Source organism: Mastacembelus armatus, chromosome 24 (genome assembly GCF_900324485.2).
Source record: "Mastacembelus armatus chromosome 24, fMasArm1.2, whole genome shotgun sequence".
In the NCBI taxonomy this organism is placed as follows: domain Eukaryota; kingdom Metazoa; phylum Chordata; class Actinopteri; order Synbranchiformes; family Mastacembelidae; genus Mastacembelus; species Mastacembelus armatus.
The window spans coordinates 13,408,648-13,433,874 of NC_046656.1; the positions used below are offsets into that span (position 1 = coordinate 13,408,648).

Genomic DNA, 25,227 nt, shown 5'->3' on the forward strand with positions numbered 1-25,227 from the left:
CCCCCTGACAAACCAACCGCCTTGGTGAGCATGAAGACTCTGCATGTAAGTGTTTGTGTGTGGACATTTTAGTGTGTGTGTGTGTGGGTGTTATTTGTGTGTATGAAAGTGTGTGTTTGTGAGTGCGTGGGTTATGTGTGTTTTTTTTTTTTTTTTTTGCCGTTTGATGTTTGTGTGGGAATGTGGTGTTTGTGTGTATTACATATGTGCACAGACACATTTGTTAGGATTTTTCCATCTTATATGTGCAAAAGAGAGAGAGAGATAGAGTGTGTGTGAGTCATAGAGGTAATGTGGAGATGGATGTGTATCAGGATGCCCCTAAGGCCCTTTTCTGTGGATCTCTCCCCTTTCTCCTCCACCACCTCCTCCTCCTCCTCCTCTTCCTCCCCTACCTGCCTGCACCACCACTTGAAACAGGAGCCTACGCAGATTCAGCAAGCACACACACACACACACACACACACACACACACACACACACACAGTTTTCCCTTTGCCAGATTCTGCATCATCAAAGTTCCATCCACCTTGGTGGCGTCTTTGGAATGAATATGTCCTCTGTTTCAGTGCTCACACTCACATAGACACACACACAAACACACACATACACACGTCTATGGCCTTTCTTGTTTGATGCTAATCTGCTCTGTCACTGTGCTGGCCTAATACGCTCCCCATCTCCCTCCCAGCTCCTCTTTTGTCGCGATTGTTTCCCCTTTTCCTTTCATATCCCTCCTCCCTCGCTCCCTCTCATCGTTCTCTCTTCCTTCTGTTGCCCCTCTCCTTTCATTCTTTCATCCTCCTCTTTTGCATGTCTTCCGTTATCCCCTCCCTCCTCCTTTCCCTCACTTCCCCCCCCACCCCTATTAGGAAGTTTTAATGGCATAATTGTCACATTCCTTCTGGCACAATGAACACCAGCGGTAATTAAAGAGCTTGCTGTTAATTACCTAGACCCCGGCTCTACTTTCCTCTTTTCTCAGCCCCCCTCCCGATCCCCTCTCTTCTTCTCTTTCTTCTCCACTTCTCATTCACTCTGTCCATCGCCATCAAAGTCTTCCGAAACACACACGGCCTCCCAAAGCCTTGACTTTGAGCGAGAGCCGCTTTCATGTGAGGACTCAAGTGAAAATTTCTCGTTCGGTGTCCTTTTCTTTTTACTCTACAGCCCCCTGTCTGTCTTTGAACCCGCAATGACAACACACATTATCTTTCATAAGACAGGAATGTGTGTGACCTGGTAAAGGCTTAGAGACTGCGAGGAAGAGAGGTGGGGTCTGATAAAGAGGCAGTTTTATGACGGCTCTGGGAAACTCTCCGATTTCCATAAGGCAGACAAGGCCAAGTTTCCTCTGTCAGTGACCACTCCTCCCACAGAGGACACACACACTCACATATACATACACATCACGGCATTTAAAAGTCCCTATGATCTCCATGTGAGAGGGAGGTACCAGAGAAAGCAGTGAGAAGCCTCCATCCACACACACACACACACACACACACACACACACACACACACACACACACACACACACACACACACACAGGTATTATGTTTCCTCCCTTATCAGCTGCTCTTTCTCCTTTTGGAAAGATGTGTCACTCCTTTTGTCCCTCTTCCTCTTTTGTCTATCCATCCATCTGTCATCCATCTATTTGAATTGATAATGTCCTTCTACTTATCCACTCTGTTTTATTTGTTTCAAAGTGACCAAGTAACGATAGAAAACTTTTCAAAGTTTGACTTTGTCGCTCCAAGTTCTTCTTCCCCCCCAATTCCTTTTCCCTCTACTGTACTCTCCTTCCCCTTTTTTTCCTCCCACTGTCTCTGTCTCCCTCATTCCCACTCTCCCAATGTCTCTCCAACTCTCCATCCATTACCAGAGCCACAGAGAGCCGAGAGCAGATGCTGTCTGTCCAACTGCCATGCCCCATAGCATTGTGTGCTTCACCTCTCCTTCCCCCCTCTCTCCCTCGTTCCTCCTCTTCACGTCCCTCTCGGGGCTCCATTTGTTCTCCACCCAGAGAGGCTAATGTCTGTTTTCTCCTCCTCCTCCTGCTTTTCCCCTCCCTGTCTTACACGCCTTCAATCCTGCTTTTCTTTTTCGTGTCACATGGAGTATGGTGTGTTTGTGTGTGTGTGTGGCGAGGAGGTCAAGGCTACCACACTGGATGCACAGGCAAAGACATAGATGCAAACATGTATAAACATACATAAGTAGTGTAAAGCACACACTCGCACACAGGTGTGGTGTTTTCAGCTCTAGGGTTCTCTTTGAAGAGCAGCTGAAAACAGAAGATACAGGCAGAGAGATGAAAAGCTGGCGGTATAGATTTAGGTTCCGAGCTGCCAAAAATATAACCAATAAAATTTGCCAGTGGGTTTATGTCAACACACACACACACACACACACCTTCCCTCACTCTCTTCCTCACCCGCGAATCTACGGTATCTCCTGTCATTCCACTGGTCTCTTTTGCTCCCGTTGAGAGAAGCTCTCATCGCACCAAACGTACTTCACTACACGTGCATTTATCACATGCACATTCAGCAATACAGCATGCTGTCATATAGAGCACTGAATAATAAATAGCATATTTGCTGTCCATGTATACACACACGCAACCGTGTGTGTGTGTGTATGCATGCCCATATTTCCCAGCAGAGCAAGCAGAGGTGATAGACAGTAATGATCACCCGAGAGGGGCTGTCTTATGTTTTGTGCTTACCCGTACAAACTGAATCACAGATTTGATGATCATAATTACACACTGGGATGTAGAGTTTAGTATAATACACATGTATTATCAAATGATCATTGAGATGTATGTTGGCTATGGTGTTTGGGTTACTGGCTCATAGGCATCAAAGATTAGTTTGCCAAAATTACAATAGAAAACATATTCTAACTAAAACATTTAGAAATATAGTTCCAATTGTATTTACACAGGTTTGAAAAGATCAAACTCTGATTTCCTCATCTTGCCATACAATGTTGACAGTCAGTAAGAAATATTCCCTCTGAAAAGTGCTGATGGCATGTCCTGGTGCAAAATCAGGACATGAAACCAAGAGGGTCTGCAGGAAGTCAGGAGGACAAGTGAGAAAAGGTGTTTTTTTTTTTTTCCTTTAGGGGGGTAGGTGCTACCATCCCTTTTACTGTATCTAGCTGATCTCTTGAACGTTATCGAAAGTAGATTGTAACAAATCTTCCGATAGACATTTACTGTGCCACAAGCATCACTTTCAACTTGTGTTATGGCCTTTTAATTCTCTTAGTGAGAAGCATTATGGAAAGGAAAGGGTAGGAAGCCGATCATCTGTTTCTCAGTGAATAGCTGGGGGCTAGTGAGGGCCCCTGTCTGATGTAGCCTGACAGGTCTTTTCTTCACCGTGTTGTGTGTGTGAGTGTGTGTGTGCGCGTGTGCACATACATGTGCACGTGTATGTGAGAATAAGCCACTTAATTCTGTGTGCTGATTAAATGACCAGACCAGAGCGTGTAAAGCAAGGAGTCACTTAAACATAAAGAACTACATGATCCCCGTTCTGCTTTCCTCACCTGCTCTCGCTCTCGCTATCACACACACACACACACACACACACACACACACACACACACACAAACACACGCAAACACACACTAACGCAAACCCTCACTGCGCTCGCCCCAATACATCTTGATTCTCCCTCATCTCTGCTTTTCCACCAGTACACCCACCCTTCTTCACTTCTTCTCCCCTCTCCTCCCTCCTTGTTCCCCTCCTCCGTCTGTCCCTGGTCACCTTGTGAGGGGCAGCCTGCTTTGTGGCACAGCTGCTGATTATGTCATTATTTCTGGACCATTTTGGTCTCTCTCTGTGTGCGTGTGTGTGTGGTGTGTGTGAGTGTGAGACTAATGAAGCGTGGCAAAGGGACTCATGCCAAAATGACCAGGGCGTGCATCAGAGCTGCAGATGTGTCAAAGCAGCCCCCCTTTCTCTCTCTCTCTCTCTCTCTCTCTCACACACACACACACACACACACACACACACACACACACACACACACACACACACACTTTCCATTCCCCCTGCTGATGCCAAATTCTCCCTCCTTCAATCCAATCTGCAGTTTATTATTTTTCTTTCTTCTCCTGCCATCTTGTTCCCTCACTTGCCTTTCCATCCTATCTCCTTCTACCCATCCATCTTCTATCCTCCCTCCTTCACTGCAGCTCCTTGCTGTCCATCCTTTATTGTTCGTCCACCCACCCACACCCTCCTTCCTCCTACTCTTCTATTCTTCCTCTCCCTCCCTCCCTCTGCTCTCCTCCTCTCCAGATGTCCTGTTCCTATCTTCCAGACTCCCTTTCTCCTTTCTTCTCCTTCTGCCTCATGCTCTCTCGGTCTCTCTGAGCTGCGTTGACTTTCTGACCCCCAGAGGCCCCGTCATAGCTCCCCCCTGCACTCCCCTCACTTAGATTGCTCTCTCTGAGCCTGTGTCCACCATACAAGCTCAGACAATGAATATTTAAGTCTCTAAACACAGGCTGAACTGTGATTTCTGGCTTCCCCTGCTGTTCATAATTCTTCAGAGTATAGATTATTTTTCTGTCTGTTGTCTGTGGGTTGATATAAAGCCAGTACCCTCTGAACCAGCCCCATTTTCTATAAAGAAAGGGGACAGCAAGAGGGGAGGAATGAGATGTCAAAGGAGGCCCTGATATGATATGAAGCCTCAGCTTGTGAGTGCCAAAGGGTGGGAGGAGGGGTTGAGAGAAGTAAAAGTGGAAGGAGGAGTGAGGAAGATGCAATGGGAGAGCGACTTCATCTGTCTATGACCCTGTCCTGTCCTTGACTCCCAGAGTGGAGGTGCACCTTGAGAATAACCCATGTGACTCCAGCGCTCGTGCTCACATATGTCCACACACCAGACAACAAGACACACACATACATGTATACACAACAGCCCCTCAAGGCTCAGTGTTCTCAAGGCTATCAGTGCAGCGAGGGTGGCCGGTGTTTGCTCAGCTTTGAGGCCCGTTTCCCGTCCCAGTAAACTACTCAGTGCTGATTCTGATGCTTCGCAAATGAGAGACTAAGGAATAGAGAAGTGCCTACGAAAAGCTGAAGTAGGTGAAAACAAAGAAAATGAACCACTTGAGAAAATAAGTTTGAACCAAGGATTTGCAGTGACGCTGCCCAGTCTGTTGCCAGCTGTTTGGACTCTTTAGTCATGGCACAGTCTTATCAGTAGAAGAGGGGGTTGGGGACAAGTGCAATGAGGGGTAGGAAGAAAGGGGACATGGGTTGTGTTTGCCTAAAGTGACTGTGTGGGCCAAGGGCTTATCAAGGCCTTTGTAGATTATTGATTGGAGCAGATATGTGAGGAACAGGGACGTGTGTGTGTGTGTGTGTGTGTGTGTGTGTGTGTGTGTGTGTGTGCGCGCGGTTCGGGAAGCTCTGGCTTGACTCACTGAAGTGTCACAGGCCTGCCCAGTTTCTGTTGTTGAAAACCAACAAACTGTTGTCAAACTAATGTTTCCTCAAACTAATGAGAAATGACGATATTTTTATAAGACAGTCAGTACTAGATGATCCCATTTATGGCACTCAGTGTGCTACAAAATCTGTAATATAGATGCACCCATATTCAGTGACAGAAAAGCATGGGAAGTGTTGGTATTCCCAGGCTGTTAGGAATTAACCTGCCGGCTAACGCTGTGTCCCTGCATTTCATCCTTCAAGGCTACAGTTCACTAGCACACACACACACACTCACTCACAGACACCAGCCTTATCTTCCAGGGTCTCGTCTTGTTTGGCCAACACTGTGCAAATAGAAGGTGCAATACATCTCCGGGCAGTTCCCAAAAGCAAAGGGGAGAACCATGTTGGCCAAACAAACAGCCAACCCTGACTCACAGAGAGAGGAGAGATTTCTCAGGCTTTAGCGAAACACATGCAAAGACACACGCACACACATGCACTTGCACACAGTGTGTGTCAAAGTAGCCTTTATTTGAGGGCTCAGGCTCCTGGCTACCTTTTTAAACGTTTGTCTAAGCAGTCTTAAGACAGGGACCGCCGCTGGGGGGAATAGCTCCCAGCAAGCTGTCCACATGCTCCTATTGTCCACCGTCATATTTTATTATCTCATCAAAAAGCAGGAAATCCGATTCCCTCTCTCTGAAAAAGAGCTTATCCTTCTGTCTCAAAGCAACCTGTCACGAGAGAGGGAGATGGAGAGAGGTGGAGAGGAAGAGGGAGAGAGTTGTAGGGGATGAAGGGGAGTGAATGAGAGTGATTAACTGGCTCATTGCTGTCAGAGAAGTCCTTCTTTCTTTCTTGCTTCATGATTGGTATTTACCCAACACACAGCATGATGCAAAGGTTAGGAAAACGTGTGGGGACCAGATTTATCCCCTTTGCTGATTATTTTCTCCCTTTTTCCCTACCCGCCTTCCTCCTTTCATATTGTGTTACACAGGGGTAGTGCAACAATAATATCCCTTTTCATGAAGGCTTTTGTTTTTTTGGAGCCCCTGCCCCACACACACACACACACACACACACACACACACACACACACACACACACACACACACACACACACACACACACACACACACACACACACACACACACACACACACACACACACACACACACACACACACACACACACACACACACACACACACACACACACACGTATGTCCTCTCTGTGTTTCTCACACCATTCATTTCCAGAAGGTCATATGACTTTGTCAACTGAAACTGTGTGTGCATGTGTGTGAGACACAAGAAGCAAGTCTTGCTTCACACTTAGACTGCTTCAACACTTAGTTAACTACTGTACATTTGAAAATGCAGTTTATGCCTGAAAATGACATAAGTCCACCCAACAACATTGTCGACAAACGACCAAACAGTGCAAGGACATGATTTTGTTATATTTATCTAGTTAACCGAACAAATCTGAAACAGTAATTTCACAGTGGCCTGGAAATGCTCCCTGTTGCGCCCTCGAGGTGAACAGAACTTCCTGCGCTGTTGCCCTTTGATGACGATCTAATCATTTGGCAGAAACTAAGCATGAATTCGGTTAATGACGACATTTGTTGTGTGTGCTCACCTTTACTTATTAGTGAACACAAGGAAAGTAAAATGTTCAAGATTGCCGCCTTCTCACGCAGTTGGTGACCATGTCATTGCTTTCTAAAGGCTCAATTTTCTTCATCCCTATTAATGCAATGCCAGAATTTTCAAATGTACCTGCTCTGGAGACTGTTTTCAAGAAGTTGTGTTTTCAGATGAGAAAAACACCAACGTAATATGCACTGAACACTAAAGAGAATAAGGTGTTTTCAAGTCTAGCTTCTATTCTGTGGATGTACTTTCAGTCCCCTTGTTTGCCTTGTCCATTCCTTGTCATTCCTCACACACACAGACACACACAGGCTACTCTTCATCTTTCTATACTCTTTTTTCCCTGCCTTTCCCTCCCTCCCTCCTCCCCTCTTTGTACATCTGTCCTTTAATTTTGGGCTCTGCTGAGAAGTTGTTAAAAAGCCCTATGAAATATGTATGAAGGATTGTGAGCCACGCGATTGGCCCCATTTACCGGACAGCCGAGCGAATGAGCGGCCACACTGGATAATCCCCCACAATGCCTCTGGAACAAAGGCCCAACAGCTGACCCCAGAGAGAGAGAAAGAGAGAGAGAGAGAGTGAGTGAGAGAGATGAAGAGGGGGAAGTTGAAGGGGGGAGTTCGAATGGGACAAGGGAGGGGCTGTAAACAGTTAAGGCTCACTGCTGGTCAGAAGGCAGCTCGCTCACATACACAACTCACACACTCGCAAAACAAAAGCTTGTGGGACAGGAATAACTCCCTCTGTTCTGTCGCTCCCTGCTCTCTCCTTAGACTCTTCTCAGCCCCTCCTTCCCTCTCCATCTCTCTCTCCCTCCCTCCCTCCCTGCCATTTTCACTCTCTCGCTCTCTCAGTCAAGAGGATCTGAAATACCAATACCCTTTTCTCCTTGACATTGCTTTCTCCTTGCAGTCAGCGTTTTGCTGTCCTTTTATAGTCAAAACGTCAGTAGAAATTCCATGCAGGAATATTCTTAGTAATGCGGCACTCCCTGCGTCTAACGGCTAGGGCGCTGCGCTGCACCGGCCGGATAGTGAGGTCTTTTGGGAAAAACGTGCACATGCTCACACACAATTACTGTACAAAGCATACACACAAAGTTACACTCACGCCAGGGGTCATTGTGCCAGTATTCAGAGACTACAACAGCCCAAACAATGAATTATATCCACTTCTGTCCCACCAAAGTGGAATTCAGTACGTGGGGAATTTTTTTAGCTTCTCTTTCTCTCTCTCTTTGTCTGTCAAACACATGCACACAGAATACAAGCTTCTTATTCACAACTCACCTTTTCATTCGAACAGTGGACAGAGATATGCACACACACACACACACCAGACACACGGACATCTTAGCCTCCATTCATCACCCCAAGGGGGGCAAGTGGTTGTCCCATGTGTGTATAAGTGTGTGTAAAGAGGTCTGCCTGTGTGTTTGACTGTGTGTGCAGATGTCCATCTATGTGTATGTATGTGTGTTTCAGTGGCCACTAACCTTGTTGTGTCCTGACACTCCTGATGAGTATCTGCAGGACACTGGAGGAGAGGCGAGGAGCGGAGTGCGCACTGTCAGGCGTTTGGGCAAGCTGCTGCTGTATATGTGCGTGTTAGTGTGTGTGTGTGTGTGTGTGTGTGTGTGTGTGTGCACAAGCATCAAGAGAGGTGGGCAGGGAGACAGTCAGCATTATCCAAGCAGGTGACCCCTGAAGGCTGCGTCGCCCTAGAGCTTTGAGTCGAGGAAAAAGACTCAGCCAAATGCACCAGGGTAGCTTGTGTGTATGCGTGTGTATAGCGAGCATTATGTAGAGCTCTGTCACAGTACAGGATGTGTCATCTCCTTGGCACAAGGAGGTGTGTGCACCAGTGTGTGTGTGTGTGTGTGTGTGTGTGTGTGTGTGTGTGTGTGTGTGTGTGTGTGTGTGTGTGTGTGCGCGCGCGCTCACGCCTGCATGAGTCTGTGTGTGACAGAGTGTTGGCTTGGGGGAAGGTGTCACAGATCTTTGCCAGACTAATCATCTCCATGGTGTCGGTGAGCACTGCTGTCAGGGACACTAAAGAGGCGGCATGTCTCCCTGTTCCCAAAGCGTTTAGTACTTCCTCTTTCGCCAGCACCTCTCTTGTCGCTCTTCACTCAGCTCCGCTCTCTTATTTGGTCACAGATTTACAGTAGGTCTCATAAAGATGTCACGCTTGCCGTGATGCGGGGAGGGAAGTGGGAGGCATGAGAAACCTGAGAATTCACAAGAAGTGACTTTTCTCAGGCCGCTGTCTCAGCTGGCTTTAAAGAAAGTACATGCTCAAGAGATGGGAGATTTATGGTTTTACTGTGAACATATTGAGGAGTTGAGGATAATGCAAAGAAAGCACATTGCATCCAGCTGTAGAGTAGGTGTTCTTATTAAGGTTTTCTCAAAGTAAAAGTCCTGTCTGTTTTCGACCATTGGGTGATGGACATTTGAAAAACATTCAAGGCTTAGATGGACATGAAACTGACCCTGTTGAACAATCACTAGAAAAGAAGAGCAACTATGGTTTAAAAAAAAAAAAACTGTGACCCCCCCCTTTTGAATATGAATATTATTGAAACTGTTAAATTATCTGGTTTTATGAATATTAATAGGAATATTAAGGAAAATAAATGAGCTGTATTTGAAAAAAATACTGAGGGACAGTGGGGATGATGTTTAAAAATTATCACTGTTCAAATTTGTCCAGACGATTAACCAATTCCTTTTTATCCTGTATTCATGCAGGTCCCTGATCGCTTCCTGGAAGTGGCAGAAATCACACTGAGGGAGTTCTTCAACGCCATCGTGGCCGGCAAAGACGTAGACCCGTCTTGGAAGAAGGCCATCTACAAGGTCATTTGCAAACTGGACAGCGAGGTCCCTGAAATCTTTAAGTCCCCTAACTGTCTCCAAGAGCTTCTACATGAGTAATGTTCTCCTCCTTCTTGCTTGACACTTAGTGCTTTTATTTTTTTTTCACTTCTTCTTTCATAGAATTTCAGAATGATATTCTTTTCTTCCTTTTTCCCAACTTTAATTTTAACTTTCCTGTTTTTTATTTTTTAATTTCCTTGAATGTATGAAATTTATGAAGTAGCATTCCCAATCTGAAGCCTCCATGGCAGTTCCTAGCTATTGTGTTGTTGTTCTTATATGATAATTACCATGATGGTTATTTGTTTTGTTTTTCTATGATTCTGCTGAACTGAAGAGACTCTAATTTTATCGGGTGTTTTTTGGACTGTGTGAATCTATTTTGGCCTGTTATATGATCAACACTAAGTCCTCAGCGTGTTGAAGGAGATTCTGAGTTCCCATTTACACTATTAGGACATAGGCTGGGATCCCTGAAGGCACAGAGGGGTGTCCAGAAGAACTGTCCCTGCAAAGTGGGTGCCCAATAGACTGTGCTACTGAAGATGTCCCTAACAGGACAGTCACACACATGCACACAAAAACAAGGCTTAGTGAGTGTACTGACTGGATTAAGACTGGACTTGTTGGTACTAGTCTGAGGGGCTTGGACTGGTTTCAAATAGCTACTGAGCTCTACCATGTTTTGAAGTGTGTTTTCCCTGCAAGTAGGGCATTCTGGTTTATTGGGTGTATATTATTATTTTGATTATTACTATTGTTGTTTATGAATATTATTATTTGTCATCACTGCTTGCTGAAGATTGGCAGATTTGTTTGTCCCTTGATGCCGCTGCAGAAAAAAAATAAATTATTGCTATTAATATTATTCCACAAGAGTTTAGATTCTGAAATATTTGCCCCTATTTTACACCCTCCCTATTTTTGTTTGTCCATTGCTGAAGTGGACTTTAGTTTTCTTTTTCTTTTTTTTTTTTTTTTGGTGATCAGGGTCTGGGGCAACTTGACTGGAAAGTGTGTCAATTTGGGGTTTTAATCGAGAGCCATCAGAGTGGACCTTTCTAAACTTCTAGTGGTTACTCTGTCCTGCACGGGACTAGTGTGGAAACAATGCTGGAACAGTAGTTAGGCAGCAGAAACACATGAAGTAAACGATGCAAAAGTACTCAGAAGCATGGCCTTTTGGTTCTTGACTTGCTCTTTTAGAAGCCTAAATTTCCACATCTAGTCCAGCTCTGATAATGAAACTGTTCCCGTTAAATGAACCATTTGTTCGGCCATTAAATAAATCTTATTCCTCTAATTATCTGTTCAGCATTGGTGAACATCCACAATAACCGCATAGTTTTTGCCTTTTTATAGAACTGTTCACTAATTAGCTCATGTGTTAGATGAAGTCAGCCTGTGTATATGGCAGGTGTTTATTGTGATTAGCATATACAAGGTGTAAATTACGTTATGAAATATGTATACTTGAATATATCAAAATACTGTGGCAATCTGAAGTACAGTGTTGCTGAAGCAATAGATAATGGAAGACATACAAATAGATGCAGAACAGAGAGGAAGCAAATTCAAGGAGGGCAAAGAGAGAGGAGAAAATAAGCTGAAACACAGTCATTCATTAATTCTGCTTCAAGTGGAACCCCCCCCCCACAAACACCACATACACACATGCACACAGCTCCTTCGCTCTACGTTCACCTGCCTAGCTCCTCTCTAAATGCAACAATATGAGGTCAAAGGTGAGCACTCACCCCAGGGGTAGATGGAGAAGCTCTCAGCACTACAAAGACCAGGGACAAAGGCACAGAGCGAGGAGCAGCACACACCTGAAACCCTCTGCTCTGTCCTGCTGTCCCACACTGGCAGCTTTTAAGACTCAATGTATGATTCTGTTCAAGCCACTGTGCCCAGTTTGTTAAACACCATTCCTCTCTCTTTTGCCTGAGAGTCTAATCCCAGATTTTCCACTAAAGTTGTACATGTATAGCTAGTGTTTTATTACTTTCATATGCTCTATTCAGGCCTTTAAGATTTTATGAAGCAGTTAGTGTTAGCTGCCCCTTTGATGAGGTAAGTTTGAAGCAATGACAGGACTTGAATACACTACACTGCGTGCGAGCTAGCTGTTGATCTCACCTTGGCGACATTATCTTATAGTGTGTGTGTGTGTGTGTGCGTGCGTGCGTGCGTGCGCGTGTGTGACAAAAGATCAAAAGGAGCAGGTTGCTTAACCTGCTGACTTGTCTAAGCAAGACAAAACGCCTGACAAAAGGAGGCAGAGAAAGACAGAGAGCTACTCCCTTCATTATGTTCCCCCTGTCCTCCTCCCGGGACAGTGTTCTTCTTAAGATCCGGAGCCCTGAGAGAGCAAGCCGGACACTTTTCTCACTGAAGGATGGGCTAGGCCCCACATGTCTCAAAGTCTCAAAGCACCAGCCAAGGGCTCTATAGCACCACAAACAAAGGAGAAAGGAAAGGACACTTTTATGTGATGCACAGATTATTATTGCTCCCCACCCTCCCCCTTCCTGAAACCCCACCCTAAAGAGTTTCTGCACCTAAAAAGATTAATTCAGGATAATGAAGACTTATGTGCAAAAAAGAAAAAAAAAAAAAGGATAGGCAAAAACTTAATACAATGTTGAAAATATTTTTGTCAAGTTTTACTTTTGTGGGGTCGTTTGATTTTTAGAATAACATTATTGAAATACATATATAGCCTTTTTTTAATAATTGTAAAATATAAATCTATGAGAAAAATATATACTGTAGTGGAGGTTCTTTAAAAGGCACTGTTAGCAACTGTTTCATAAAAGGAATCTTGAGGGTATTTTTAGTGACAGCTTTGTTTAAATCTGTATTCTGAATAAGTGAGTTGATGGTAGATTAGGAGCAATAGTTGTAGGGTTTTTGCAGGTTTTGTGACCAGTTTTCTTTTGGTTCCTTACCTTTTTGTATTATGTTGAAAGGCTGTCTTCATGAGATCAGAAAAATAAACTTGGAATCCGTATGAAATCTTACTGTAAATACGGTCAGGATGAAACAAAAAAAAAAAAAAATAGCTGTACAGTTTTTCTATTATCACTCAGAGTGCTACAGAAAAGTGAGAGTGGTTTAAAAAAAAAAGCTGGGTGGAAAAACAGAGAGATGACCCACTCTCTCCAAATGGACTCATAACCACTTTTCCAAAAACCCGCAGAGGAGTTCCCCCCCCCATCATGCCTTTAACAGGAGTCTGTGTCCCGTCGGCAGTGCCCTTGAATTCGCACCAGCATCCGTTTCTTTAATTTTTGCTGACTGAACGATGCATTAGACTAGCAGTCGGGAAGTGATGGTGTCACGGAGCAGCACATTGGCAGTCTGCAGACCGGGTCTCGTCCAAAAACAAGAGCAGACTGCTGCCGACGTAGCTCTAGATTTGACCGGGGTATGGAGACAGGAACTCATTGTCATCTAAAGATGAAGTGTCATGGGGAGGGCACGTTTGTACAGTAACAGTTTAGAAAAAAAGGGATTGCAGACAGAGGATTTCTACCCTTTTTTTACTGGTTTAAGAAAAATTTGGATTTTGTGAAATTTCTGTACACTTTGAATTGTGTGTGTGTGTGTGTATCTGCAAGAGAGAAAAGACCGATTATGAGAACCTGTGAACCAGTGAGTGACACAATTCTCAACACTGTGGCCCCTCCCCCACCCCTGGGAGTAACATCCTGACATGTAAATGATTCTCATTAAGTGTTGGCAAAGTGTGTGTGGTGTGTGTGTATGTGTGTGTTGTAACAATTTCCTCTGATCTGTTTTTCTGACCTGTTTAAAAGGGTTTTTTGTTTTTTAATGCTTTCAGTAGTAATTCTTTTATTATTATTATTATTGTTGTTATATTGCTCCTCTTTTTTGTAAATATCAATCATGTGGACTTACAGTGATAAGTACTGCCTTTGTATAACTTAGCAATATGTTATGTAAATAGCGTTTTGTTGATGCTTTTTGTATGACATTATTATTTGATTCTAGTGCAGTAATTTCAACTGGAACAGCCATGTTTCAAATGCAGTCTGATTAATTACACACAGGTTGTAAAATAAAACTCATGACATGGCTGCTTTTTCTGTTATTGGTGTCGATTTGTCTTGCAGATTTTGTGTAATTTATTGGTTTAATTTATCCTAATTTATTCGATGTTGTTTTCTTTTGCTTTTCAAACAGGGAAGGCTGTACTGCATTTTATTAATACCTAAAAGATTTGAATCTTTATCTGTTTAAAATCTAATTAAAAAATGATTACTCTAATGTGCTCTTTCAATTGACAGAAAAAAAAAATGGAACTAGACAGCTTAAAAATAAAGGTTACTTTTTGGTCCTGGACTGGCCCGAGGGTGGGCTAGAAAGCTAAAACTAGTTTTGTTTTTGTTTTTTTTTTTTCTCAAGATTTTTTTCCCCTGTATTGCTTTGGCCCAGCCCAAAAACAACCAGTAGTCGAATTGCCTTTCGTGCCTTCACCCTCTATGAACTGAATGTATGTGCAGTATATATGCAAGCTTGTGCAAAATGAATAAAAAATGGAAATAAAAATGAAAAATAGGAGTACAAACCGTCTGATGTTTGTGGGTTATTATCACGTTACACAAGGTACAAGCCCAATAAAAAAAAAATTATTTGGTCTGTTTGTGATGGGGGGGACTGATGTCTACCTTCGACACAAAATAAGCCATTACATTGGGATCCACTACCTGTATATCAACTTTTCTGATGCAGTAGTGTATCACAAATTAAAAATATATTTACTATAAAAACATACTCCGACAAGTTCAACTGAATCGGTGCTGCTCTGTTCTCTGCGATTCAACACACTGATGGGGGTTTGTGGAGCCTACATCTCCATGGGCTCCGTGGACAACTCCAGATGCCATCCTATCAGGCTAAATGCAATAATCACCACACTCACACACTCACACACTCACACAGTTAAATGTATTCTTCATACCTGCATTTGAACTGCAGGTTTGAACTGACCAATTAACAAGAAGTCCACTACACACGTTTTAGTAAATAATGCTTGAGTGAAAGTGCAGTTGAAAACAAACATCAAAACAAAATTGTTTTGTTCTGATTCAAGTTTCTAATAGATTTAAACAGTTTCAGATATATCCTATGAAATGTCAAAAGTTATCAAAGCCTCAAATTTAAAAAGCTATAAGAAGCAAATGTTTTGGCATTTGTGTGTTTGTGCGTGTGTGTGTGTGTGTGTGTGTGTGTGTGTGTGTGTGTGTGTGTGTGTGTGTGTGTGAGAGAGAGAGAGAGGTAAACTAGTAAAATGTATTACAAATTACATTCAGGAGAATCTAAAGAAATGTGTTATTTTGTTGATGAGTATAAAGTGTTTAAAGAAATGTGTTTGTGTGTTTTAGAAAAATAAAAGCTTTTTTTTTTTTTTTTTAAAAAGGGCTTAGTGTTGTCTATGCATCATTTTGCTATTCTCTTATTGTGACCTCTGTTGTACTTTCCACCATGCCTGCTCGTTGCTGTTCCTTTTCTTCCTTTTGTTTTTGCCTGACTGCTTTTCACTCTTTTGGCTTTGATGCTCATTTTTGGAGTTGCTTCTTTTGTGTCTTTCTTGCTTGCTTGCTTTTATTCTTTTTTTCTCTCTCCCATGTTCCTTTTCCCTCTCGCCCTCCGCCTGCTTCCCTCCGCTTGCCTTAACCGGAGGCTACAGCTCCTTAGGTTGGGCTGAGACAGCATCTTTGTACAACACCGACCGTCTGCTCTGTAATCAAATACCATCTGTCGCTACATCTGAAGACTCACTCTCTCGCTTCCTCCATCATACATGCACGCACACTCACACACACACACACACACGCACACACACACACACACAACATCTGTGCTTTCCACTCCTGAACAATGTGCGTGCGCATGTGTGTGCATGTATGTGTGTGCGTTTTTTATGTACAATGACCCGTGTACTTACAATCATTCCACCTGATTCATTCTTGGCCTGCAGGGAGGAAGTCACTGGAGTCACTTTCACCACTTCCTGTTTTTTTTCCACCTCTCCCAATAGGAGGGCGGGGGGTTCAAAGGTCATTGTCTTCAGGTATCCATGTTTGTTCTGTGTCTCTGTGTGTCAGCAAGACCTTGACTGCTGTATCAGACAGGAGATAGTGAACTTTAGCTGCTCAGTCTTAGATCAACGGCCCACTATCTCAAAGGCTGCCAGCCTTTCCCAATGTTTGCCCAATGTTTGTCCCTGCTCCAGCACAGAAAACTTTGACATGGTCCCCAAGGTCCCTCTCCAAGTCCCTCCTCTCTTCGTGGTTGCTTGTTATCACATGCTCAGGTTCAAGAACATTTTCCATTGAAGAGGGAATTTTTTTCAGCTGGAAAGGTTTTCTTGACACTTTCATCACGTCTACTTTCAAAGTTTATTTCACAGCTTGGCGGCAGTGGGGGATTTATAAAACGCCAACCTGACAACAAACAAAAATTTTTTTGGTAAATATCACCACACATAAGCACTGATGTAACTACCCATGCTGGGGAACCTTCATGACGAAGAAGCACAAGGACTCAGGACCTCATTTCGATTTCTCCTCTGTACAATCCTCCTACCAACGACCAAAATGAGCTGTCCACCATTTGAACAATTTTGACACCTACTCTTGCAAAATGACTGTGGGCTTGAAACTAAAACTGCAAAATATTACTTAAGTTTTTTGTGTGTGTGTGTGTGTGTGTGTGTGTGTGTGTGTGTGTGTGTGTGTGTGTATGTTTATCCTTTCTTCTGCTCAACAGTCTGTTTATTTTATTATGGCACATAGAATTAAGCCTGATTCAGGTATAAATCAAAAACCATGAAAACAGATTTCCAAATTGCACAGACTGACGGCTATATTCTGCATGTGTTTGTAATTAGACACTGGATTTCATCTGTGGTGTATTGAGCGACACACTAGTCATATGCTCCAGAGCCACTGGCACAGTGTGGGATTAACTCTGGGTTGCCCACAATTGGCATCAGTGATGGAGACACCTAGTGGTTAGCATGTGCAGTTTGTACTCAGTGTGAGTTGGTTTTGATGTCCTCATCCTGTCCTTATCCTTTTCTTTGTTCTATTTGTCTTTTGCAACCCTGTTTGTTCTTTAATCTCTTGTTATTCATTTAACTATTTGCCTCTTCTGTCTTTTGTGACCCACTCCTCTCTTTTCATCTCCACATCTCTTGCGTGTGTGTGCATTTGTTTTGTGGAATTGGAAGATTCCAGTTGGACAGATCACTGTGCCCCCTTTTTCCTCCCAGTCTCCCCCCCCCCACCCCACCTCCCCTCTGGAAGGCTTCAACGCAACTGGAGCCTCGGAGGCTCAAGAGAGGAGCCTGGGAAAGGAGGAACAAAGGACCGTCCGTCTGCAGCCATCACCACTCCGCACCTCCTCGCCTCTCAGCCACCCCCCCCCTCCCCTTTTCCCTCCCCTTGGTCCCCTCGCCTCTCTTCCCTCTCCCCACTGGCCAGCGCCCCAAATTAAGACTTCAGACAAGAAAATGGGCTCACTAAAAAAGGGAGCGAAAGCGAGAGAAAGAGAGAGAGAGAAGGAAGTCCATAACAAGCCAAGAGGAGCAGAGCGACAAAGCCTCTGTTGTTGGATGGCAGGGCCCCTCTGTCGCTCTGCGAGGAACTGTCACTGTGTCAACTTGGACCCCTTGAAGCGAGGAACATAAACCATAATGAACACACACACACACACACACACACACACACACACACACACACTCAAAACATACACAGGCTGAAGCATGCTGCACAGGACACTGAACACGCTTATAACCACAAAAAGGCTGCACGAGCGTACACTTTGAAAACTCACATATACAAGCACATACAAATCATGCCAAGCACATACTGATACTCCAAATTAATACAGACAACATAGGTTAGAAGACAGCAGCTGAGAATACCCCACAGCACAACTTCCTTCTGACTGCCAAGAGAGGTGAGGGGCAGCAAAGTGAAGAGGGAGAAACTGCCCTTATAAGTGAACATAAGTACAAGGTTTGGGAGCAATTGCACATGTGAGAACGTGTGCTGTTGGTAAACAATAGAAGAATATCCACTGATAAAAGGCCTTTAAGGTACAGTGGGGCCCCCAGGGGTAAACACCTGTTATAGTGCCTTATGAAACACACATACAAACACACACAGGGGAGTGAAACGGCCCGTTCTTTGGAAATTTCTCAAAGAAAGATCAAAAACTGCAGGTGCCCCACAAACTACACTTCATATTCACATCCAAGAGAGGAAGAGGTCATGGGGACTGTGCGTGCAAGTATGTGCATGCACTGCCATGCATTCTGGGTAGAGCTGCTGAACTGATTTGGCTTCTTCCAGTCTAAACTGGGCCTGGTTGGTCCAAGACAGATGGCACTCAGGGCAAAGGCAGTCTGGGCACACACGCACACACACGCACACACACGCACACACACACACACGCACACAAATGCACACACGCACATCTCTTTTAATAGCCATTATTGGCATCCTTTGCCCCTGAATCAGAAATCACAGAGACCCATTATATTTCCTATTGACCCATTTGGCAAGATCGCCGGAGCATCGAGTGTTGGATTAAATCAAAAGCAGTTTATAATCCGGTAATTCTAATGTTTTAATTACTTAGATGAACAGGAGGTGCTTGAGCAAAGGCTAATCTCCGAGACATTAGGGAGCACGAGAGAGGCGGGAGATTTGTCTTTCTCCTTTGCAACACACACAGGCTTACTGGTGGAATATTAGCAACGTATTAAACTTTATCACCTGTTATCAACACAGATTAAAAGATTCACAGACTTTATTATTCTTATTAAGGTGAGACCCAAAGAGTGCAAGTGTGAAACAATTAACAAGTTGAGATGTCACTGTGTACTGATGTATAATTTACATTTGCATCAGGCATGTCTTATCCCATATATACCACATTTTGGTTCTGAAAGGTTAAATTCTGTGTATTACAACTATTTTTTTTATTTGAAACCTGCTGTATATTGAGTGACATACATGGCTGTAACTGATCCCACAATTGCTTTTGCTAGCCACCCCACCTGTCAATCAGGCAGTAGGACAAAGGCTGCTAAACCAAGGCTGATGACCTCATGCCTGGGGTCTGCTCCATACCGAAGGGGTCTTAACACTGTTCAACTTGCCTTTTGTGTCTGCAACCACTCTACTGAGTACCAAGAATCAACTCACTGTATCTCTCGGGGGTTGGGATGCAGATAGATACACACGCACGCACGCACGCACGCACACGCACACACACGCGCGCGCGCGCGCACTCACACACGCACGCGCGCGCACACACACACACACACACACACACACACACACCCTTGAACCATGGGCTGGAGTATTGAGCCAGGAGTAAGCCTTAAGACAAGGAGTGACAACCGGGACAGCTGCAGAGGCTGGAAGCCAGTCTTAGTCCCCTCAGCCCCATCCACCACCACCACCTCCCACACCGCCTCCAGCCAGCCAAACCAGCCATTGTTTCTGGCCAGGGCCTGTTGGTATTTCATTTGTCATGAAATAGATACGAACACGGGACGACCATGAGGCTGTTTCGCAAAAAAAGACACTGCTACTGCTGCTGTGGTTGCTGAGCCCAGATTGGTATCTTCCCTCATCCTTTACCTTCTTATACACTTACACCAAGCACCCAGCTCTGAACTAATAATAATCAATAAAACACCACGTTTCACAAGTTGACTTGATAATTGTCTCTATTAATTAATCAATTATCAAAAAGGTTACCAGTTAATTTGTGATGACTGACTAATAGATTAACTGACTAATTGTTTCAACCTCAACAAAACCTTGGGCATTATACTGTACAGTGTGTACTGTAATATAATGTGCATTGTTGCCAGAGGGGACCAGCCAAAATACAAACTGCTTTGTAAAGCAGTAATCTGTGACATTAATGTGGTTATGTTCTTTAAAGCCTATGTGGCTGCTGCTTCTAACTATTAATATACCTGCATTTTTTCCAAGGTAGAAAGGCAGTGAGGGTTTAGTCATAAGGGTATTTTTTCCCAAGTGGTGTAAGAAGAAAGAAAAGACAAAGAATGAGAGTGTAGCAGGAGGGAGGTCAGCCTAGGACCAGTCTGTTTTTGTCATCCTTTATCAACTTCACTTTCTCAGATTTCTTAGTGGACATTAGACAAGTTGGGCCAGTGAGCCAGGTAGGTCATCAACTTCCTGCTCAGCTGTTGTCAATCTCTGCTGAGAAGGAGTTTCGTTCTGTGGGTATTATACAGGGGAGCTATATCAGCCATCCAATAATTGACTAACCTTCACATGTTCATATGGCTGCTGGATGATAAGCTGCTCACATATGATGCATCTTAGAGCAACCTTCAACACACAGTTGAAGCAGCAAAACAGCAAAATGAAATTATGAAAGAGTCTTTAAGATGTTCATCACCGTTGTAGCTCCATCATCTCTAAGTCATGTAAGTCCAACAGAGTTCATGGCCATAAAAACAATACCCCTCTATCTCCGTCAAGGGCATTCCTTGGCACAATAGGACCATCTCCTCCCCCTGTATTTTCCTTTCCTCCCCTCCCTCCTCATTCTCCAGCCCCTCCATCAAAGAGAATTCCAGCTCCAGAGCCCCCTAAGCCCTTCACTTTGGGCCTGTCCATGTGACACGGCACGCAGACAGTCATCTTTAAGAATTGATTCACTCTGGTATCCAAAGCTTAGAGCGCCTGACTGCCAAGATACCCAGCATAGGCGCCACTCATGGGGTCCAGGTACACAACAGCTGCTCCCCAACAATAAAGGCAAAAAATGGGAAGCACTCAGGGGGAAGATGCAGCCCTAACCTCACTCTCAAGCCTGAACTGGTCACCTTGAGCCAGTTGTTCCATGCCTGCCTCCCTTCAGAGACGACAAAGGATTGAATCCAACTTCGGGATGAGGGTAGTGGAAGAGGGTGGCTGTTGAAAGGCTCCCATAATTCACAATAAAAATGGGAAGAGAGGCATGGAGCAAAAGACAAAAGGAGAATTTTTTTTTTCCTTCAGTGGAAGAAGCGCATGGTCATGGCTATGCTACCAAGATGGTAGAAAACCATAAATAAGACAATGACATGTTGTTTTCTTCTGAGGCACATTGTGTAGTAGCCAGAAGGTCAAGTGAAGGAGATGCAAGCCCATCCCAGAAACCTCACACACACATACACATGCAGAAGTAACACCAGGTATGTCATGATACTACAGATAGAGATCACAAATCATGCAGAAAGAGACAGGAGAGATATTACCACATCTGAAGTGTTTCCATAAACTCCAATGTACCAAAGCCTTGGGAAGTGGTATCACTCTCCAAGCAGGTCCTGACCCACACATACACTGATTTATGATGATACAATCTTGCACATCATCCATCATAAATAAATGGATAGGCTAGGGCTGTGTATATAGCAATTCCACCCCCAGAAAATATGCATACTATGCATACAGCCACTACAGTGTGAAAGCTAAGGCAATTCCATAATTGTAAAGGAGAAAAAAAATACATTTTCTTAAAAGTAACAGAGAAAATGCAAGAGACAGGGAAGAGAAAGAGGACACCATAGGCAGCAAGAAGAAGTGCAACAATCGAGGACAGACAGAAACTTGGCATCATCAGTCTTCCTGTTAAAGCGGAAAGGCAGAAGAGGGAAAGAGAGCCGTGGAGAGCTGGGGAGAGGGGGGGAATTTACCAAAGCAGCTCAAGAGGGCCCTCATTACGATATTAAACAAGATTTAATAAGTGAGAGTGATTTGATGAGGTGATTATCCTGGCCCATTAATCAAGCAGGCTTCTGGCCTTGCTGTAATATGGCCCATCTTTCTCCCATACCAAAGCCTCTTTAGATGCTGAGCTCCTTACTGCACTAACGCCGCTTCAGAAACAACACCAGACAAAAAAAAAAAAAAAAGACATATTACGTCTCATCTCTGAAGCCTGTGGGTATTTTCCATGCTCACTCATCTCTCAACCTCCCTGTCCGCTCTTCTAGTGCATCTCATAAATTGAACTCCTTAACATTTGGGTCAGAAAGTAAAGTCTTATCAGAAGGAGCTAAGAGTGATAACTGGTATTGATAATGTGAAAGCATCTGCTGGCTTTAAGGCTTTTGGTTTGAGAACAGAAGGAAGATGTACGGATTCTGCTGGATTGTTGTGTTTTGTCTGTGTGTGGGTATGTGTGTGGATGAGCTGATTCATAGGACACTTCTTAGTAAAATGAAATAGAAGTTGCAGCAGGAAATCGCGAGCATAGTCCAGTATTTTTGTTCAACTTCTGTAAAATTATTTCTACTATCAATTAATCAGAAACACACACACACGTTAATCAATTCATTGTTTAGCTTATGTAGAAATCTGTTTTGATTATTCAGAAAACAGCTAAAAATAAAAGGTCATTACAAAATTCCCAGAACCTAAGATGATGTCTTCAACTTCCACTTTTCCTCAACAACTGAAAGATGGTCAGTTTTTTAAAAGCAGTAAATCCAAACATTCGAAAAGCTCAAACCACCAAATGTTTCACAGGTGGGCTTGATAATTACCTTCAGTAATGTAATGTGATGTACATGTTTGCCAGAAGTCAAAATAAAAAACTGCTTAAACAGTAATCTGAGTAATTGAGCAATCTATGATATTAATTATTAAAAGTCTCTTAAACATGTTTCATTTTAAGGTCAATTATGTGCATTTGACCAATTCTAATGCAAAACACCCAGCCCTTCAGCTGCATATAAAATAAAGTCATGTATGCAGTTTCTCCTTGGTACCCACACTGGTCAAAAAGCTTTTCAGTATCAGTAAGTTGAAACAGATGCAACTCAACAAGATCATGCTTGAACAAAATAAATAGCTGCAATTGAGGATTTGTGTGCTATGTCAATTTTAAGATTCCAATTTGACTGACACAGCTTAATCCACTATCGTTTCATTTTGGTGGAAGGAAGAAGCAAAACAGACTTTTATGGATGTGAGAATACTATATAATATTGCTGTAAAAATCTAGGTACAGCCAACCCCTATCATTACAGCACAATAATAAGACATCCTCTAGACACATCTGGATCTAAAGCAATGTCATTTCTCCACAAAGTAGAACACAATCACACCTTTAGGTCATCCACGTGCCTTCAAAAATTTCTATAGTGGGTATACTCACTAAACAAGTCCAGTCAGGTATCACCTGAAGCCACATATTTATTAAAGATATATCACGTACTGCGTGGAATGATATGATAGCATGATTGAGTGAAAGACAAGAGGTTAAATATAACCTCAAGAGTAGGAGGAAATAGGTATTACAAAGACAGCCAACCCCCCCAAAACATTTTAAAAGCTCAAGTGGAAGAAGATTACCTTAAAGCAGGCGTGGGACGGAGCTTTTTCTGGGAACTGCCTGAGAGTATTAATACAATAAGCACAGAAAATATAATAGAAGAATGTTTTTATCAACATAATCCGGAGAGATGAGGCCAAACCAACCTGAAATATAATCCCAAGGAGAAGGTCCCCTGGTTATCTGTTATCAGGGACACACACACTTACGGAGAGACACACACACAGTCTATCTTCATGTCTCGTCAGAGCTCCAAACAATCAAGATAATCTTCAAGAGGATGTTGTCCCTTCAGTTTCATGTCTACTGTAATGTCCCTACAGGTCAAGAGGTCACCTGCTGGGTTAAGCACTGGGGGCTCAGCTTGTTAATATTTACAAAATGTGACATTTTTAATATAAACTTTTATTAGTATTTAGATACTGAAAAGGGAATTTTGTTGGCTAAGTTCTTATATTTTATCAAAGTGAACTATTAACTTATCAAGTGCAATTTAAGAATAAAACCATGTATGAAATAAGTTCCATAGATATTTAGGTTATAGTCTGGTTTAGCAGAGTTGTCATTAGCTGCAATTTTAGCCAGTTTAAAGTCTAAATCAAAATTTCTGCTGTTTTTCACAACTTTAATAAATTTTATTTTTTTTTATTTTAAATTTTTATTTCCTTACTAAAGTTCATAACTTATTCTACTGAAATTTTATTATCTATTATCGCTTTCTATTATATTGTTCTAAGGCATTTCTTTGCCTCATGCACTTTGGATTTGCAGTGTATTTAAAAAGATACATATTCAGTCACCTTGCCTTTATAATAAAATAATTAGTTATTAATGAAAACCTAAATGAAACAGTATATTACTGAGCAACACCTCAAATAAATAAAGTAATAGTACTTTACTTGAAGGACAGGTGCAGAATTTGGTAGTTGACACTCGGAGGGCTGTAAGACAATGTCGCCTTGGCGGCTAACTTTCTCTCTCACTCTCTCTCCCTCCATGTATCTAAGCAGCGTAATTTGAGTAAATGACAGGGTAACATCTGCTGTGCATAAGAGAGAGGCCAACACTTTAACATGCAGATGTCTCCCTCCATCTGCATTAATTCAATAATTACTGCAGTGGAGAGAGGGGAAAAAATCTTTTTTATAGCTTAAGACAATGTTATCTGTGCCAGTTGGTATTGGGAGGGCGAAAGGGAGGGGGAGTGAATGTGTGTGTAATTGTATGGCTATCGTTGTGAGCACCAGATTGAGTTTTACATGTTGGGATGGGGGGGCCTCTTGATTGTCCTCACTTTCTGACACATATTTAAAGGGCTGGCTAAGGGTTAAGACTTGGTTTTAGGGTTATGAATACGGTAACAGTTTAGGTTCAGGTTAGGATAAGGGTTGGGGTTATGCATTTCGTTGTGATGGTTGATGTTAGTGTTAGGGAATGCATTATGTCAACAACTGTCCTCACAAAGGTACAAGCATACAAACGTGCATCTGTGTGTGTGTGTGTGTGTGTGTGTGTGTGTGTGTGTGTGTGTGTGTGTGGCTGGAGGTTTGTGAGAGGAGGGGCAGATTATTACACCATTTAGCCAGAGCAAGCTGTCACATTTCAGAGAATCTCACTAATTCCATTGTGCCCTTGGTGAGTCACTGGCAGACTCCAAGTGACCAATGATGCCTCAACGCCACCACTTGGCCACTGGACGAGCAACCTTCATCTCTGAGGGCATGTGTGTCTCTCATACTGTACTTCCATGTGAGCATGTGTATTAGGTATGACTAACCTGTGTATTTTAATGT

General features: G+C 43.2%; 1 protein-coding gene across 3 annotated transcripts in view; it reads left to right on the top strand.

Annotated features, from left to right (window-relative positions):
• Positions 1 to 14,620, top strand: part of LOC113137637 (prospero homeobox protein 1) — a 33,123-nt gene extending 18,503 nt beyond the window's left edge. For all 3 annotated transcript variants that reach the window (XM_026319444.2, XM_026319442.2, XM_026319443.2), the window contains exon 5: positions 9,896 to 14,620. In XM_026319444.2, the coding sequence (XP_026175229.1) occupies positions 9,896 to 10,081 (186 nt within the window). In that variant the 3' untranslated portion in view covers positions 10,082 to 14,620. The remainder of the gene's footprint in view (positions 1 to 9,895) is intronic.
• The last annotated feature ends 10,607 nt before the right edge of the window (positions 14,621 to 25,227 follow it).